At 57.3% G+C, this 17,041-nt stretch overlaps 1 protein-coding gene across 1 annotated transcript in view; it reads left to right on the plus strand.

Moving 5' to 3' along the window:
- Positions 1-17,041, plus strand: part of LOC119108377 (protein unc-79 homolog) — a 53,338-nt gene that overhangs the window by 9,613 nt on the left and 26,684 nt on the right. Inside the window, exons 7-22 of the mRNA XM_037231956.1 lie at positions 5,514-5,534; positions 6,131-6,264; positions 6,654-6,749; positions 7,007-7,221; positions 7,776-7,869; positions 8,429-8,591; positions 9,357-9,498; positions 9,811-9,987; positions 10,466-10,589; positions 12,320-12,464; positions 12,952-13,100; positions 13,365-13,505; positions 14,811-14,948; positions 15,442-15,558; positions 15,898-16,009; positions 16,621-16,793. Of these exons, the coding sequence (XP_037087851.1) occupies positions 5,514-5,534; positions 6,131-6,264; positions 6,654-6,749; positions 7,007-7,221; positions 7,776-7,869; positions 8,429-8,591; positions 9,357-9,498; positions 9,811-9,987; positions 10,466-10,589; positions 12,320-12,464; positions 12,952-13,100; positions 13,365-13,505; positions 14,811-14,948; positions 15,442-15,558; positions 15,898-16,009; positions 16,621-16,793 (2,141 nt within the window). The remainder of the gene's footprint in view (positions 1-5,513; positions 5,535-6,130; positions 6,265-6,653; positions 6,750-7,006; positions 7,222-7,775; positions 7,870-8,428; positions 8,592-9,356; positions 9,499-9,810; positions 9,988-10,465; positions 10,590-12,319; positions 12,465-12,951; positions 13,101-13,364; positions 13,506-14,810; positions 14,949-15,441; positions 15,559-15,897; positions 16,010-16,620; positions 16,794-17,041) is intronic.

Raw genomic sequence — 17,041 nt, forward strand, 5'->3', positions numbered from 1 at the left:
CTCAGTCAGGACTTCCTGACCGCCAGGGATATGGAAGTATTTAAGGGCTCTTACAAGTGCTTGGACCTCTGTTACCCTTCAGTCTTTGGACACTAAGGGACCCGGGAAACTACTCGTATATTCTGGTCGTTCGGGGGTCGCATTCACTCCTCAGGGACCTCCAGTGGCCCACACAGGAGATGTACAGGGGCACGTGCCCCCCCCCCCCCCTTCCATCCCGCCGTAGTGCTCTGGGGAAAGCGATCAAAGTCCCGATTTGTTGCTCCAAAGGGCTCGAAGGGCTCGGTGGAGATCGTATTAGGGATCCCGGCCATGCGGCCCGGGCCCTCAATGCCTTTCAGAGAGCCTTTTACGCCGGTCGCGGACCTCCGGAGTCGATTAGGGCTTCTACGTCGATCAGGCACCAGAAAGAGCCCTGACCCTTTACCCTGAGAGAGCCATGAACTCCAGGGGCATAAACTATGTTGAGCCTTCCACACTGATAAAATGCTGGATCGGACCCGTAAGCAAGCAGGCGCAGACACCTCCCTGGGGAGGCGGCATCATCTTTATTTTCGAAGGGTACTAAGTCGAAGCAGGCCATTTATAAAGCCCAAAACCATAAATTTAGAAATGTACCAAAACCCAGTGGCTTCACAATCGGGATGCCTTTCACTCTGGAAAATTCCGAATCAGACAGGACAGAATCGGATGGATGGGAATCTGAATTCAGGGAAGGGGCACCCTGTGCAGGGAAACAGGCACTATGAACCTTTGTTGTCATTGGGGCTTTACGACGCACTTAGCTGCTGAGGCAATATGGCGTCGCCTGCCTCTCACCCTGGTGGGAAGGGCGGGCACCACGGAGAATGGAATCCTGTAACTAGGGTTTCCTCGACGTGCAGTAGTTAACGCAGGCGCGTTAACCACTACACTATTGTCACCCTAGTCTTCTAACCAGCAACCTTCCTTTTGGGGCATCGTAGCATTTATTTTCCGGAGGCACATAATTCCAGGAGTCATCACAATACCCAGGCCTCTCCATTAATGAAATCCTGCATTGGCCCGTTCGGCCAGGGAATGCCTTTCTTTCGGACCAGCGCTGCATTTATTTCCTTGAGATGCCAAATGCAAGTGGGCGGTTGAAAGAACAAGTGAAGGTGGTCCAGAACTTCTCTTCAAGAGGCACCGAAATACAGGGGCACCACAATTGCCCTGCCTTACACTGTTGAAATCCGGGTTCGGCACCTTCGGTGAAAAGGCATCAAGAAACCGTGAAACCGTTCCGTGACATTATAAAATGTATTTTTATCAGCACCCATTTTCAATCGGAACACCACAAACGGCCCAAACATTCATAAAGCGATACAAAATTTCAGTGGCACTTAAAATGGCCTCTAAAGCTTAATTTTCACGGGGACCGAATTAAGTACAACTCCCTCCAACCTACCTCTTAAACTCCGAGGGTCCCATGTGTACTGAGGGTCCTTTTTTGGCCCCTTGGGGCCGCAGATTAAGAGCCCGATTAAAGCGGCCGAAGGGCAGGTCAGAGGTCGTATGGATGGATCACACCCCAAAGACCGGATCCTAAAATGTCAGATCAGCACTGATCGGAGGCCCCATGCGACTTTGTCTCTATTTGAGGCAGCTGACAGAACAGCAATATCGAACAGGTCTTTCCGTGCCATTCTGGGGCCTAGCTGTCATGTCCCGAACAGGGGAAAGGCCAATATCTCCAAATGTCAATCAGAAGGCAGCCTACATTCGTCGGGACACCTGGAACAATGAAGGACCCACGCTGCTGGTCAGTGACCACAGTCGCTGGCAGGAGACCATGTGTCGGCAGCGAGCCCCAGGTCGACCAGGAGCACATTTGCTTAATAGGGACGATTATGGGACCCCGTATGGTAAAGGGCCTATTGTGCTGGTTTGGCCCCTCCTGGCAATGAAAGGATTCATGAGATATGATAAAAAGGGCTCACATGTACAATGTGATAGCGGAGAGGCTTGTACCAGTCAGGGACACCAGTACCAGACGAAGGATCCTCCGCACCGTTTCAACCTGGCGCCGATAAGGCGGATAAGTGTCTCGCTACCAATTATTGGACTTCCTGTGCCAGCTAGCAGTGCTTGCATCAGCAAGGGTCCCTGCGCCGATCCGTTGCTGTATGTCTCAGGCAGAGGGTCAGCCGCATCCAGGGGGGGGGGGACCGGTTGTGGTGCATCCTTCTGAGGGTCTTCGTACGGTCCTGGGGGTTATCACCAGAATGAAAGCCGCTGTGGACTCCAGGATGAGGTGGAATGCCCTTCAGCTGCTGACCAGAACGTTTTACCAATGTAATTCAGTTGGCTGACCAGTCGATTCTCTGAACGGAAGCAGTTGCAGCGTTACGAGCGAGAGAGGTCACGCCATTGCGCCTTCCCATTGCGCCTTCCCGTAACCCGTCCGTACTACTAATCTAAAAATTGCACTGGTGAAATATCCCGCCCGAGATACCTTTTACACGCGTACCAATTGATTTCATAAAGCGTTGGAAAGAACCGGTTTCCAATGCGTGGTCATTTCCACTCTCCTGTTCACCGCTGCTAGGTGTTCTGCGAGGTTCCGTACCCTACAGTGGTGTGACTACAACATTTTTGTCCCGACGTCTCACAGAGCACCTCACGGAGGGGGCACCAAGGAATCACGTACAGCCCGACCACAATACTCCCCTCTCGCGCCGAGCGCTTACACAAAACACTGCAATTCTATCATCTACACACAAAACAACAAACTCAGCATTCTGGGTGCATTACTGATTCATGACCACAAACGACTTTTAAGGAAACATGTGGATCAAACTATTGAATTATCTCTTTAGAGCAGCATCACAAATAAAACATTTAGACGAGGAACAAGACACTGATGAATGACGCTGGTATTGGGTGATTGGCATGCAGTGTTGTCATTTACCATGTTATTGTGTTATTCACAATGTGCGGTGCTAATGATGTCCTCTGCACGGCTAAAGAATCGTGCGTTGTTGCCAAATCAAAACGGGAGTGGGTGCTATCCAGTGAAAAACCTATTGTTGTTGGCATGTTCGTGTTTTATGCTCTGATTTTAAGTGTTTAAGTTGCATAAGTGAAATGAAGAACCAGATATGTAGAAGAGCCAGCCACCATTCATATACCGTGCAAGCTCTGCGAGCTTGGTCTGCCGTTTGTTACAAAACCACATATATATATATATATATATATATATATATATATATATACATATATATATATATATATATGTGTGTGTGTGTGTGTATGTATGTTATATATATATATATATATACATATATGCATAAATATCCACACATGTACACCGCGAAAATGCTACACAACTGGAGAAAGCCTCCTACTTTGTGAACTCCCAAGGGTTCATTGTTCCATCCACCAGAAATCGTCGTATTCCGACCATCGAGTTTGATATTCTTATGCATGCAGTTTGTAGACTGGAACATAGTTTACTGTGCGCAACCCTAGAAAACCAGGCGTGTTCCGTATGCAAATACATGGAGCTGGCTCATTTTCTCCAGATCATGGTGGATCCTGTCATTTTGAGGTTAAGTATTTCGGAGAAAATATTGCAGCATACACTTAGATTGGACGCTTATACCATCAAAATAAAACTCAAACCTGATTTCTAGCTTACTTGTGGCTAGCCGGGTAGTTCATGAGATCAGCTGATGGCTGAGGACTAATGCAGAGGGTTTGCTTTGTCTGTTGCAAGGAAGTACAAAATATCCTATCCTTCAAAATGTATTAAAGATGTAACGTACAAGTACAATAGCTGCCACAAATTCGATAAACAACGGAAACGATATGCATGATATCGGCGGTATGTAGAATTATGCTCGACAGTTACAAGAACAAATTCATTGGTGTAGTCGGCATAGCCGTAAATTCAGTCATCAGTCGATAAGACGCAAAGCCCCACTCAAAACTGTTAAGGTTTAGGTCCAATTCAACGGCGCATGCCCTTCTAAAATTTGGGAAAACCCTAGACCAATAAGGACGGCACCTGAGCGGTCGAAACTACTGCGGCAGCCCAACAAAGAGGCTCCCGTCAACAGTGAAGGGTCCTCGTGACGAGCGAGAAGAACCTAACAGTCATATGGTGGGACCCCGAAATGATCGGGAGTGCCCCGGCAGGCTAACATATAGGGTCCGGCCAGGCACAGGATCCTCTGAGCAGGGGAAATGACCCAAGATCAGTGTGCATGAAGTAATGCCTCTGTGCGATCAAGAGTGCCCGGGCAGGTCAACAGAAAGAGCTCTGACAAGTGAAGGGTCGTCAGCAAATAAGTGCCCCAAAATATGCGCCCCGGTGAGCCCCGGGACGCAGCCGCGCCCAGGCCGGACACGGCCGCCAGGCGTCAACGTAATTTATAGTGACTATGCTCCGCGGTAAGCATCACGTGATCATCGATAAAATGCCAGGTTGGCTGTGCCATCTGGTTACAAAAGCGGGAAATAGCGGCAGGAGTAAAAAATATAATCTAATCTAAGCTTGCATAAGTGCCGGGGACACTGGACATTCTAAACATTGGACTTTACGACTCTGGATTATGCGGCTCTGGACGTTGCGCGCCTAGACCCTTTAAATGCCCCCAATAGGTAAGTTGTTCAGTGCATAACCGAGAAACATTAGTCACATGGATAAGACAGTAGTATTAGCCTTATTCCACGGAAAAACCAGGAGAATGGGGATAGATCATGGCCAATTATGCTAACGTGATGTGTGCCTCTATGTGTGAGGTGCTCTAGCTTAAAATCGATTACATGTGTAAGTGATGCCTGACGCGTGATGTGTGATACCTGTTTAATTAAAGTCGTTTGCTGTATAATTGGTGCGCGATGTGTGATGCCTGTTTACTTCAACCCGCTTGCATGTTTGAATGAAGCGTGATGCGTGATGCTTATTTGCTTGAATTCATTTGCATGTACACGTATGTCCGGGCGTTCTAGATCGCAGATATACGCTGTACCTTGGTAATGGCTGGCAATCGCTCTTTGTGTAATCCCCTGAATGCCGGTGTCTTGTAAAAACTGTGACTTGCTGTTTCAAACAAGAACCCTGAAACATCGAGCAGGATCATCGGCAGGCAATTTTGAATTCATTTCTATTATTGTTTCGAGAAAGGCATTTAGGCGAAATATCAACCTAACTTCATCTCCATTCTCCTGTTTTTTTCCGAGGAATAAGGCTATACTACTGTCTTTCCCCAATAGGTACGGAATTGGACGCATGCTCGACGTTATGAACGCTGAATGTCGCGATCTTGAACAATGTGAACACGGGACGCTGCAATCTAGGGCGTTTTGATGGCTCCCCTTAGAGAGGAGGGCACGGGTTTTTCGTGACTGTACTACACTTTTTGTATCACTGTATTGCGGGTAGAGCTCAGCACCGCGTCTTCGTTATCGTACTACGCTTTTTGTGTTACTGCAGTGTAGTTCTTTGTTGCTCATGCAATAATAGCGCCATGTCACGTTCTTACCAGGCCTGGATATCGAGGACATCGGTAAGTATAACTTACCATCGCCGTTTTTTATCCTTCTTTACGCGTTGTTCAAAACAGACATTGCTTCCAGCGTTACCTGAGTTTTTGGGCAGCTTGCCAACATACACGAACGTATTTAGATCATAACAGCCACTGTTAACTTGCTCAGCTTTATCTAAAAGATGAGGTACCTGCCATCTGTATGTTAATGATCTTGCGTATTCACCATCTTGCCGACATGTCATCTTCATCCTTATGGTTTCATGAAGCGCAAATCCTCTCCCCACGTCTCCATCCTCCAGGGGTTGAGGACATCTGCGTTCTGAGTGGTCATTTTTGTCCGTTGGTGCCGGATGCAGTCCTGTTATGTCCGCGTGCTGATTGCCAAGCCTCCCCCCCCCCCCTCCCCCCTCCCCCCCCCCCACAACCGATCCGCCTTTTCCCCATGCGGGCCTCTTCCGACATCTTTTCCACTCCGGGGCCCTTTCAGAGCGGCGTAGCTCAGCATTGGGTCTGCTGACGTGACAGACTGCGAGGCCTTATGTCGCGGGCCAGAGCAGTCCCTTGCCCCGAGCTGAGGCGGCTGAGCCGATATAAGCCGATACACTGCCCGTCAGGCTGGGAGCCGCACCAGTGCGAGCGCGACAACTGCCCCTCCAACGAGAACAACGAGGCCATCCAGCTGTGTCTGGACCACAACGTGGCCGTACTGCAGGGCTCCGAGTACCCGCCGCCGCTCTATCTCTGCCAGGTGGGGATGGTCCGGCTCCGCTGGCGGCGCGGGGGCACGCGTCAGCGACTCTAGGGACCAGGCGCCTGTCGGCCAGCTGGGCGGCACAGGCAGAGCGCAGGCCTCGTGTTGTACCACACTTTTGTCCGGAGGTTTGAAGTCGCCCTACACACGCTACCGGATGCCTTTTTGGTGTTGCATGTGGTGGGTTGGGATCTGGCTGGGAAGATAGCGATTTTACTGATAGTTACTGTGTCGTCAAATAACCATTACAATTTTACGAAAGCTTACTAATTATGCCTAGTAAATTCACTTATAATACCTTTGGCCGGCACGGAACGGAAGTTCCTGCTTCATAATTGGTGCCAATCTCTAGTGTCGTGCTCACAAACACTGTCGTTTCTTTGCAGCACTGTTCGCAGGATATCCGGGCCGCCAACTCGCAGATCAGCATGTTCGAGATCCTGCTTCCTATGCAGCACGTGTCCACCACTTGTGAGAACAAGGTGCGTGTGGTGCTTAGCTGGCGGAATGAGCTTTTCGGATAAACTAGAGTCTTCAAAGTGGGTGAAGGGACCAGCGAGTGACTCGCCACCGGTATGTAGCACACAAGAATGATGCGTTTTTCGCGTATTCGCGATTTTGTTTGCCCGATCGCCCATTTCGCAAATATGCCAGTAATGACATAATCTTATTTTAGGAATATTTCCTCTGTTCTCAACAACCCGCCTGACGTCAGTTTCATTTTTTGTTTTCATTCCAGAACTGCCGTTCGAACGAGAAGCTGGCCATCTGCACATGCTTCAGCATCGAGTGCGCCTCCTACAACGGTAACCGGCCGATCAGGTACTGTGCCCAGTGCGACAGCATTCGACACAACAACCGGCGTGGCGGCGACCACCTGGTCCAGTACCGCATCGGCTCGCCGTGGAAAATGGCGCCCGACGTCTCCCGCTACATGGTGGAAGCCGTGGTCAGGTGAGTCGATCGGCGGCGCGTGGGCGGCCACGGGGCTGTGCCGCTCCGTCTGAGGCCTGTGGGTGCAGTCGCTGGCAGGACGTGTGTGCCCATCGTAGCAGGTGTTGTGTGGTGCCTCGAAACATTTCCAGTGCCGTGGTGTCAACCACGCCACGCCAGCTGAGTGGCGTTGCCAGGACGCTCGATGACGCCCCGTCATACAGGACAGTTCTTCAATGACTCCGCAGTGGCAACCCGATGACTCCGCGGTAAACCCGACGGTTCCACTGTGACTCCATAGTGACTCCCCGTCGACACCAGGTGGCTTCCCGTAACACCCCCTTTATTCCTCGTCGACTCCCGTTAACACTCCAGTGACTCCCCGTTTGCATGCCATTGACTCCCCGTTAACATCCTAGTGACCCCCCGTTTATTCCCCGTCGGCCCCGTGAACACCCATGTGACTCCCATTTACACCTCATTGACTCCCCGTCAACACCCAGTTGACTCCCCGTTAACACCCCATTGACTCCCTGTTAACATCCCTGTGACTCCCCCGGTGCGGTGGCCGGCAGTCTGCTGAAGGAGGCGCAGCCGCTGGCCGACAGTCGGCGGAGTCGCGAGCAGGACCGCCACACCCGCGCCGGCCTCCTGGATGACGCCAACCAGGTAATGGACGGCCGACTGGCACACTCATCCACTCCACTTGACCCACTGGCACAATCATCCACTCCACTTGGCCCACTGGTACGCTCATCCATTCCACTTGGCCCACTGGCACACTCATCCACTCCGCTTGGCCCATTGGCACACTCATCCACTCTTATTTGCCCCACTAGCACGCCCTCCCGCTCCACTTGCCCCACTGGCACGCCCTCCCGCTCCATTTGGCCCAGTGGCGCACTCATCCACTCCACTTGGCAGGCCTCATGTAGGTAGTAATCCGCAGGTGAGCGTACAGGCCATGTCGCGGGGAGAGTGCAGCTGCGTAGGCACAAGGCGTGACAGGTGTAGTGAGGTCACATGCCTGATTGGACGTTGTACAGATTAGGAGCTCTGAGAAGGATGAGCCACCGGGTCCAGATACTGGGACCTGCCGTATGGTGGTGGGACCGGCCGCGGTACCAGGGTCCCGACTGCGCCGCGGGGTATCCAGGGCGGTGCGCCAGCCTCTCCGCGGTGGTGGTGCTACGCCTCGGTGACGCGTGCTGGCGTGTGGCTCCGGCAGCCGGAGGGTCCGTCGCTGGAGGAACGCCGCTCGCTCAGCCGCTACGGCGTCTGGCTGCTGGTGAACCTCTGCACACCGGACCGCACGACGCCAGACGCCACGCTGGCCCGCCTGCTGGCAGCCCTCTTCAACTGGTTCGAGGCGACCGCTTACCTCGGAGACGGTACGTCAGCCGACCGCTTACCTCGGAGACGGTACGTCAGCCGACCGCTTACCTCGGAGACGGTACGTCAGCCGGCCGCTTACCTCGGAGACGGTACGTCAGCCGACCGCTTACCTCGGAGACGGTACGTCAGCCGACCGCTTACCTCGGAGACGGTACGTCAGCCGACCGCTTACCTCGGAGACGGTACGTCAGCCGGCCGCTTACCTCGGAGACAAATGCGAATGCAAATGCAAGTGCAAATCTATTGCTGTTAAGCTGCCCAGTATCACCCGTCACAAGGTGTTTGCAAGGGAGGGGCAAACCGTTTGCTGCTGCAGTCCGATTACCAGGAGTTCGTCAGTCTCGATGTGCTGTTGTCACGTTGGTTGCATGATCACGCATCGTCCGCACATGGAACGGATATCGGTGGCTTCATACCTCTCGGGCATGCACAAACCCCAACAAGAGCTGGCTGGCGCGTCCGGCTGACGGTGGCGGCCGGTCTCCGTGTCTGGCGTGCTGACGGTGGCGGCCGGTCTCGGCGTTGGGTATGCTGACGACGGCGGCCGGTCTCCGCGTGAGCCGCGCTGACGACGGCGGCCGGTCTCCGCGTCCGGCGTGCTGACGACGGCGGCCGGTCTCCGTGTCCGGCGTGCTGACGACGGCGCCGGTCTCCGTGTCCGGCGCGCTGACGACCGCGACGAGTCTCCGCGTGAGCTGCGCTGACGACGGCGGCTGGTCTCCGCGTCAGCCGCGCTGACGACGGCGCGGGTCGTATTGCAGACCAGACGGGCGGCGCGCTGGAGCTGCTGAAGTCCGAGTACATCCACAGCTGGCTGCAGAACATCCTGGCCGGCCACTTCAAGACGTTCGCCTCCTGCCTGCTGCCGCGGCCGCCCGAGTACGCCAGGGTCGGCGGACACTGGTCAGTCCGAGGGTGACGCCGCCACGGTCGTGCTGGTTGCAAGCAGAAACACTGGGCGTTTGGGATTCAGAACACAGCCGCTAGTGCTGGCTGGAAGAGCCCCCGGGTAGTTGGAGCTGGTACCTAGATTCAGCTGTGCTTTTGACGTGTTTGTTGTATGGCTTCTAGATGCATCTCGATCGAGCTTACAACGGTCGTTGTTAAGCCAACATGTTCTCGCAGCATGCCCGTCTAGGGCGTTAAGCCTCGGTGCTGCCTCGCCCGTTTCGGTGGCGTGCGGCCTGACCGACACCGATGACCGCCGGCCCGCAGGGACGGCCTGGTGTCGAAGACGCAGCACATCCAGGAGGGCTTCCACAGGCTGTTCTGCCTGGTGCCGTACGACATCATCAGTGCCGACTTGTGGAACCACATCATGCCCAACTGGCTGGAGGCCATCCTGCAGGACGTGCCCGAGGACGAGCTGCCCGAGCTCAAGATCATTCTCAGGTCAGCGACTGCCCGGCGTCGCGCCGGCGCGCTTCGACGGCTCACGGAGGACATCGCCCTGTTGTTACGGTGCCGGCGAGCGATAGCCCTTAGTGTTCCGTGCTACTGGTTTGTGCGCGCAATTTAAGTGTCCATGGACCCAATCCATGGTCCCTAACAGGGATGACCCTGTTCGATACTCGAGGTCCCTTGTCTTGTGTGTTGGTCCCCATGCCTTTGTCTCAGTGCTTTTGTCCCCCTGCTTTTGTCCCAGTGTTTTAGCCCCATTGCGGTGCTTTAGCACCCTGTTAAAAGTCATACGTGGTTTGGCTAAAAGCTGTGAGGTGTTCCCTTACAATTCCTGGAGGTTCTTTTACTGCGTCACTTGCAGCGTGCAACAAACGATTTTCGAAAACATGATACAGTTAACAGCGGTATGTAACACATACTCGCCAGTGGCGTCGCTTGTGACCCTACTACATGCATGTTATGTTTGCAGCAAGCTGCTGGACCCGGATATGTCTCCGCTCGGCTTCGACGCCGACCAGATGTACCAGTTTGTGTCGGTGCGGTTCCACTCGAGCGCGCCACGCGTGCAGGAGCAGGCGCTCGCTTGGCTGCAGGTACGGCACCACGCCACCGGAGCCGCACGGCGCTGGAGTGCAGGTCCTCTCGAGCGCGTGCAGGAGCAGGCGCTCGCCTGGCTGCAGGTACGGCACCGCGCCCCCGCAGCCGCACGGCGCTGGAGTGCAGGTCCACTCGAGCGCGTGCAGGAGCACGCGCTCGCCTGGCTGCAGGTACGGCACCGCGCCACCGGAGCCGCACGGCGCTGGAATGCAGGTCCACTCGAGCGCGTGCAGGAGCAGGCGCTCGCCTGGATGCAGGTACGGCACCGGACCGCCGGAGCCGCACGGCGCTGGAGTGCAGGTCCACTCGAGCGCGTGCAGGAGCAGGTACCAGGAAACATATCTACACAGACCGTTGATGCATTCACATCGACTTGAAGCCCGATGCAAAATGGTCGGTTTCAAAATGAAAATAAAACAGACAGAGCTACATCAAAAGCCGCATTGTGTTGGTGGCAGTCTTATCATACATGCGCAGCACCCTCTTCTATACGATCCGTGGGTCCTCTGCACATCACATTAGCGACCATTTGCGTTGTCAGCGAAGCCATCTAACATTCACACAGCACCAGCTCTCCTTTTATCCAGTAAGGTCGTATGACTCGGGTTGCTTGACGCTTGCGGCGTGTGCTGGTCGAGCCGGCCGCCCGCTAACCGGACCAGCCCCGCTCCAACAGATCCTGTCGGGGCTGAGCTGACCGGACCCACCCCGCTCCGACAGATCCTGTCGGAGGTGAACTGACTGGATCCGCCCCGCTCCGACAGATCCTGTCGGAGGTGAACTGACGGGACCCGCCCCGCTACGACAGATCCTGTCGGAGGTGAACTGACCGGACCCGCCCTGCTCCGACAGATCCTGTCGATGGTGAACTGACCGGGCCGCCCCGCTACGACAGATCCTGTCGATGGTGAACTGACCGGACCCGCCCCGCTCCGACAGATCCTGTCGATGGTGAACTGACCGGGCCGCCCCGCTCCGACAGATCCTGTCGGAGGTGAACTGACCGGACCGCCCCGCTCCGACAGATCCTGTCGGAGGTGAACTGACCGGACCCGCCCCGCTCCGACAGATCCTGTCGGAGGTGAACTGACCGGACCCGCCCTGCTCCGACAGATCCTGTCGATGGTGAACTGACCGGGCCGCCCCGCTACGACAGATCCTGTCGATGGTGAACTGACCGGACCCGCCCCGCTACGACAGATCCTGTCGGGGGTGAACTGACCGGGCCGCCCCGCTCTGACAGATCCTGTCGATGGTGAACTGACCGGACCCGCCCCGCTCCGACAGATCCTGTCGATGGTGAACTGACCGGACCCGCCCCGCTCCGACAGATCCTGTCGGGGGTGAACTGACCGGGCCCGCCCCGCTCCGACAGATCCTGTCGATGGTGAACTGACCGGACCCGCCCCGCTCCGACAGATCCTGTCAGGGGTGAACTGACCGGATCCGCCCCGCTCCGACAGATCCTGTCGATGGTGAACTGACCGGGCCCGCCCCGCTCCGACAGATCCTGTCGGAGGTGAACTGACCGGACCGCCCCGCTCCGACAGATCCTGTCGATGGTGAACTGACCGGGCCCGCCCCGCTCCGACAGATCCTGTCGATGGTGAACTGACCGGACCCGCCCCGCTCCGACAGATCCTGTCAGGGGTGAACTGACCGGATCCGCCCCGCTCCGACAGATCCTGTCGATGGTGAACTGACCGGACCCGCCCCGCTCCGACAGATCCTGTCGATGGTGAACATCGCCATCCCGCTACCGATCCTGCACAAGATGCTGCGCAGCGGCGTGCGCTGTCTACATGTGTCGCGTGACGGACCCAGCTGCCGCAAAGTCAGCTCCATCCGCTCCCAGGTCAACACCGACCTCGGTACGCTGGCCGTTGAGGACCTCCAGATCGCTGTGCTGCTTGACGGCTGTGGCACGTGCAGCCTGCAGCTGTGCGGAAAATAACTCCAGAAATTGTGCTATATTTGGACTGTCATAAGGTTAAGTTGACAGTCTACCCGCCATAAAGCCGTCGTAAACCTGTTTCATCCCGCATGGCTCATACATTAATTGTCCCTTGACCCAGACTTGACTTGACAGGTTCAGTTGTGCAGAGCGAGTCCTGCTTCCCTCTCCCCTCGCCCCTCACCCGTCGTCCATTCCCCTCACTCCTCGCTTCTCGCCCCTCACTTCTCATCCCATTCCCCTCACTCCTCGTCCCACCCCCTCGCCTCTCGTCCCATTTCCCTCACTCCTCGCCCCACGCCCCTCATCCCTCACCCCATACCCCTCACTCCTCGCCCTTCGCCCCTCGCCCATGTCTGGAGGGGGTCGCCCGTGTTGGCGCTGACACGGCCTTGGCCTGGCAGGTCCGGTGGTGCAGAGCGAGTCCCGGGCCGCGTCGCCCCTGTCGGGGGAGGACGGCATGCCCGAGGAGGAGGCGCCGCTGGATACCGTGGACACGGCCGACTTGGTGGTGCCCTGCTTCGTGCTTATGCTGGACGTGCTGCTCAAACAGGTGACGTCATGAAGGCTGTTGGGCCGACTCGCGTGACATCAGGGACTTTGCCGACTAGTTTGTGCCAACGTTGCATAAATACGTTTACGTGAATTTTGATGACTTGTTTTTAGTATATATATATATATATATATATATATATATATATATATATATATATATATATATATATATATACTAGCTCCAATGTCAGTATATTGTTGCTGGCCCGAAGTCGTTTGCTTTTTCCTGCTTTCCAACAACGCGGTCCATTTTACACTTCAGATGGAGATCCAGGACATCCAGCGGAGCCAGGGCGTGCAGAACAGCCTGTCGCAGCAGGCGGTGGTGCTGCTGAAGGCCATGCTGTCCTCGCCCACCGAGGGCCGCCACACCTGTGACCCGGACGACATGCCGGTGTTCGAGGTGAGTGCCTGCCGCCGTCAGCGGGACGCCGGTCCCTGGACGTCCTTAGCTTCAGACCGGCCCTGGCCGAACCGGGCCGAGAACTGCACGGCGCGGCGTGCCCACTGGCGCAGAGATGGCGCCCACCGGAGGAGGCGTAGGACTGCGATGGGAACAAGACTGCGTTTGCACTCCGGCCTGGAGGCTCATTGTGAAGTTTGTTATGTTGCCTTCGTGGGCGAAGTGTTCCTGTTTTGAACACACTGTATGGCTGACCCGCCTGACTTTCTGTGCCATGTCTGCTGCCCAGCCCCGCCCCCACAGTCACCTTTGACCGCTGACCGTGACCACTGCACTCCGTCCTCTGCCCGGTACCTGCTGGGCCAGCCCCGCCCCCAGTCACCTCCGTGACCGCCACACCCTGTCCTCCGCCCGGTACCAGCCGAGCCAGCCCCGGCCCCACAGTCACCTCCGTGACCGCCACACCCTGTCCTCCGCCCGTGACCTGCCGAGCCAGCCCCGGCCCCACAGTCACCTCCGTGACCGCCACACCCTGTCCTCCGCCCGTGACCTGCCGAGCCAGCCCCGGCCCCACAGTCACCTCCGTGACCGCCACACCCTGTCCTCCGCCCGGGACCAGCCGAGCCAGCCCCGGCCCCACAGTCACCTCCGTGACCGCCGCACCGTCCTCTGCCCGGTACCTGCTGGGCCAGCCCCGCCCCCAGTCACCTCCGTGACCGCCACACCCTGTCCTCCGCCCGGGACCAGCCGAGCCAGCCCCGGCCCCACAGTCACCTCCGTGACCGCCGCACCCTGTCCTCCGCCCGGTACCTGCTGAGCCAACCCCGGCCCCACAGTCACCTCCGTGACCGCCGCACCCTATCCTCCGCCCGGGACCAGCCGAGCCAGCCCCGCCCCCACAGTCACCTCCGTGACCGCCACACCCTGTCCTCCGCCCGGGACCTGCCGAGCCAGCCCCGCCCCACAGTCACCTCCGTGACCGCCGCACCCTGTCCTCCGCCCGGTACCTGCCGAGCCAGCCCCGCCCCCATAGTCACCTCCGTGACCGCCGCACCCTGTCCTCCGCCCGGGACCTGCCGGGCCAGCCCCGGCCCCACAGTCACCTCCGTGACCGCCACACCCTGTCCTCCGCCCGGGACCTGCCGAGCCAGCCCCGGCCCCACAGTCACCTCCGTGACCGCCGCACCCTGTCCTCCGCCCGGTACCTGCCGAGCCAGCCCCGGCCCCACAGTCACCTCCGTGACCGCCGCACCCTGTCCTCCGCCCGGGCCTTGCCGAATCGTCCATCTGACGCACCGCCCACAGACGTACCGCGAGAACGGCAAGGACGAGCCGGTGCGCGTGGATCAGTGCGACGCGTGCGAGGCGCTGCTGGAGCTGTACCAACTGGCCGGCGAGCTGCTCTCTTATATCTGCCCCCAAGAGATGGTCAAGCCGGTCGAGGTGAGGCGAGGTCCGGGCCGGGGGAGAGGTGCCCGGCGACAGACGCGCCGACGCCGCTCGTTCAGCAGCGCAGCCAGACGCTGTACAGAGCGGTGCTAGCGCCCGCTTCTGGTCATGTCCAGATGCTCATCGTAACTGTCGCAGTAGTAACTATCCAACACGGGGATGTGCGTGTTGCGTCGTGATGTTGTAACACAGCTGGACAGGAGCCGTGTCGGTCCGACCGGCGCGTCAGAGGGTCCCGCTCCGCGCAGTGTCCTACCTCCGACCACGGCGGCGTCAGTGCCGTTCCGACCGGCGCGTCAGAGGATCCCCCGCGCAGTGTCCCACCTCCATCCGCGGCGACGTCTGTGCCGATCCGACCGGCGCGTCAGAGGGTCCCGCCCCGCGCACTGTCCCACCTCTGTCCGCGGCGGCGTCACCAGTGCTGTCTCAGCACCGCTGACGCCGCCCCGCCGCTCAGCTGGTGGAGGAGGCCGAGCCGGGCATGGAGTCACCGCCGCCGGCCCAGCAGGAGGAGCCGCCGCCGCACGTTCAGGAGAAGCCGGCCACGGCGCCCGAGGAGCACGTGGTGCCCGTGGAGGCGCCGCAGATGGGACAGCAGTCGCAGGTACGCGGGGATTGCAGGATCGGGTACGGTCGCTGTCTGCTCAAGAAACCGGCTCAGATGCTGGCCTGTCTGCGTGCGGAAAAGTCGTTTGATTTCTTAGCATAAACGCATATTGGGCAGATTGTCACATCCAGAGAATGTGCGAACTACGCATTTTTGTGTGATTAATACCACCAACAGCTGGAATTGTGTGACAATCGTGCATAAAGACGGGAGAGATTGAAGCCACGAAAGCCCATCAGATCGGCCTGACCTGCAGCAGCGGCGACCGCGGAGGACGCCGTCGCGCCGCCGCGGTGCGGGGCTGCGACACTGACAGAGCCGGACCCACACCGCCAGGTGATGATGGCTACGGAGACTGTGACGGAGATGGATGTGGCGGCCAGCATGCCGGCTGAGAAGGTGATGCGCGCTGTAGCCAAGGCGGTCACCATCTCCGAGGACGACATCGGTCAGTGCAGCGCCCCGCCCTCCCCTCTCCTCTCTCCCCCCACCACTCACCCAACCACACACACTGCAGGTTCAGCGGTTGGCCAGTTCTCATCGTGTTCTGAGGAACAGTGGAGTCATGGACTAGGGAGATGGAAGCTGGTGCGCGTCCGACCGTGCAGAAGTGACCAAGGCGCCATTGCCCAAATGAGTTGCTGCCAACATGTTTGTGGTTTACATGTGAATATTTCAATGTGGATGATCCACTTTCCCACTCCGTCTGATCAGTAGGGGGGGGGGGGGGGGAGGAGGCGGTCTGCCGAGTTACGTCAGCACATTTGGGGGAGAACATGCATGTCGTACCATTCTCGGCGTGTTTGGAACGGGGCAACATCGACGGCACCATTCGTTTCCGTTTTATAGACGATTAGGCCATGGACCTTCAGAAGTCGTACGCTTCCAGCCGCGCCTCTGCTGCACCTCATCTGACCGCCCCCCCCCCCCCACACACACACACAAACACACGGCCAGGGGCTCCACCTGGCCCGGTTTACACCCACACTTGGGCGCTGTACACCGCTGGCCCAGTGCGTCGGTTTGCGCTGAAACCGGCCGCGGTCCGTGTGCCGGCAGCGGTGGCCAAGGTGAAGGTGGTGGCGGCCCGGCTCGTGGGCGAGAACGACCAGCCCGTGCTGGTGCCCACCATCGAGGAGGGCGACAACTTCTGGACCACTTCGCACGGACGGTTCCGCTTCACCGTCGACGAGCTGCCGCCCGATCTCCAGCTGCTCTACGGACTGCTCAATGTAAGTGTCACTCCCGCCGTCGCCCCTGTGTTCCTTTGTCCCATTCTCTTGTTTTCCCACTCCCTCATTCTTGCTCTCATCTGGCTTTCTATTCACTTCCGTACTCTCCAACTCGCTGATCTTTGCCTTCGCCTTTAAGTTTTCATTCTCTCACTTTCCCACGCTCTTTCGCTTTGTGTATCTCCCTTCTTCTGTTTGCGTTTTCCCACGGTCTTTCATTACCGTTTATCTTTCTTTCGTTTGTTTTC

Source organism: Pollicipes pollicipes, unplaced genomic scaffold, assembly GCF_011947565.3.
Source record: "Pollicipes pollicipes isolate AB1234 unplaced genomic scaffold, Ppol_2.1 Scaffold_2555;HRSCAF=2994_pilon_pilon_pilon, whole genome shotgun sequence".
Lineage (NCBI taxonomy): Eukaryota > Metazoa > Arthropoda > Thecostraca > Pollicipedomorpha > Pollicipedidae > Pollicipes > Pollicipes pollicipes.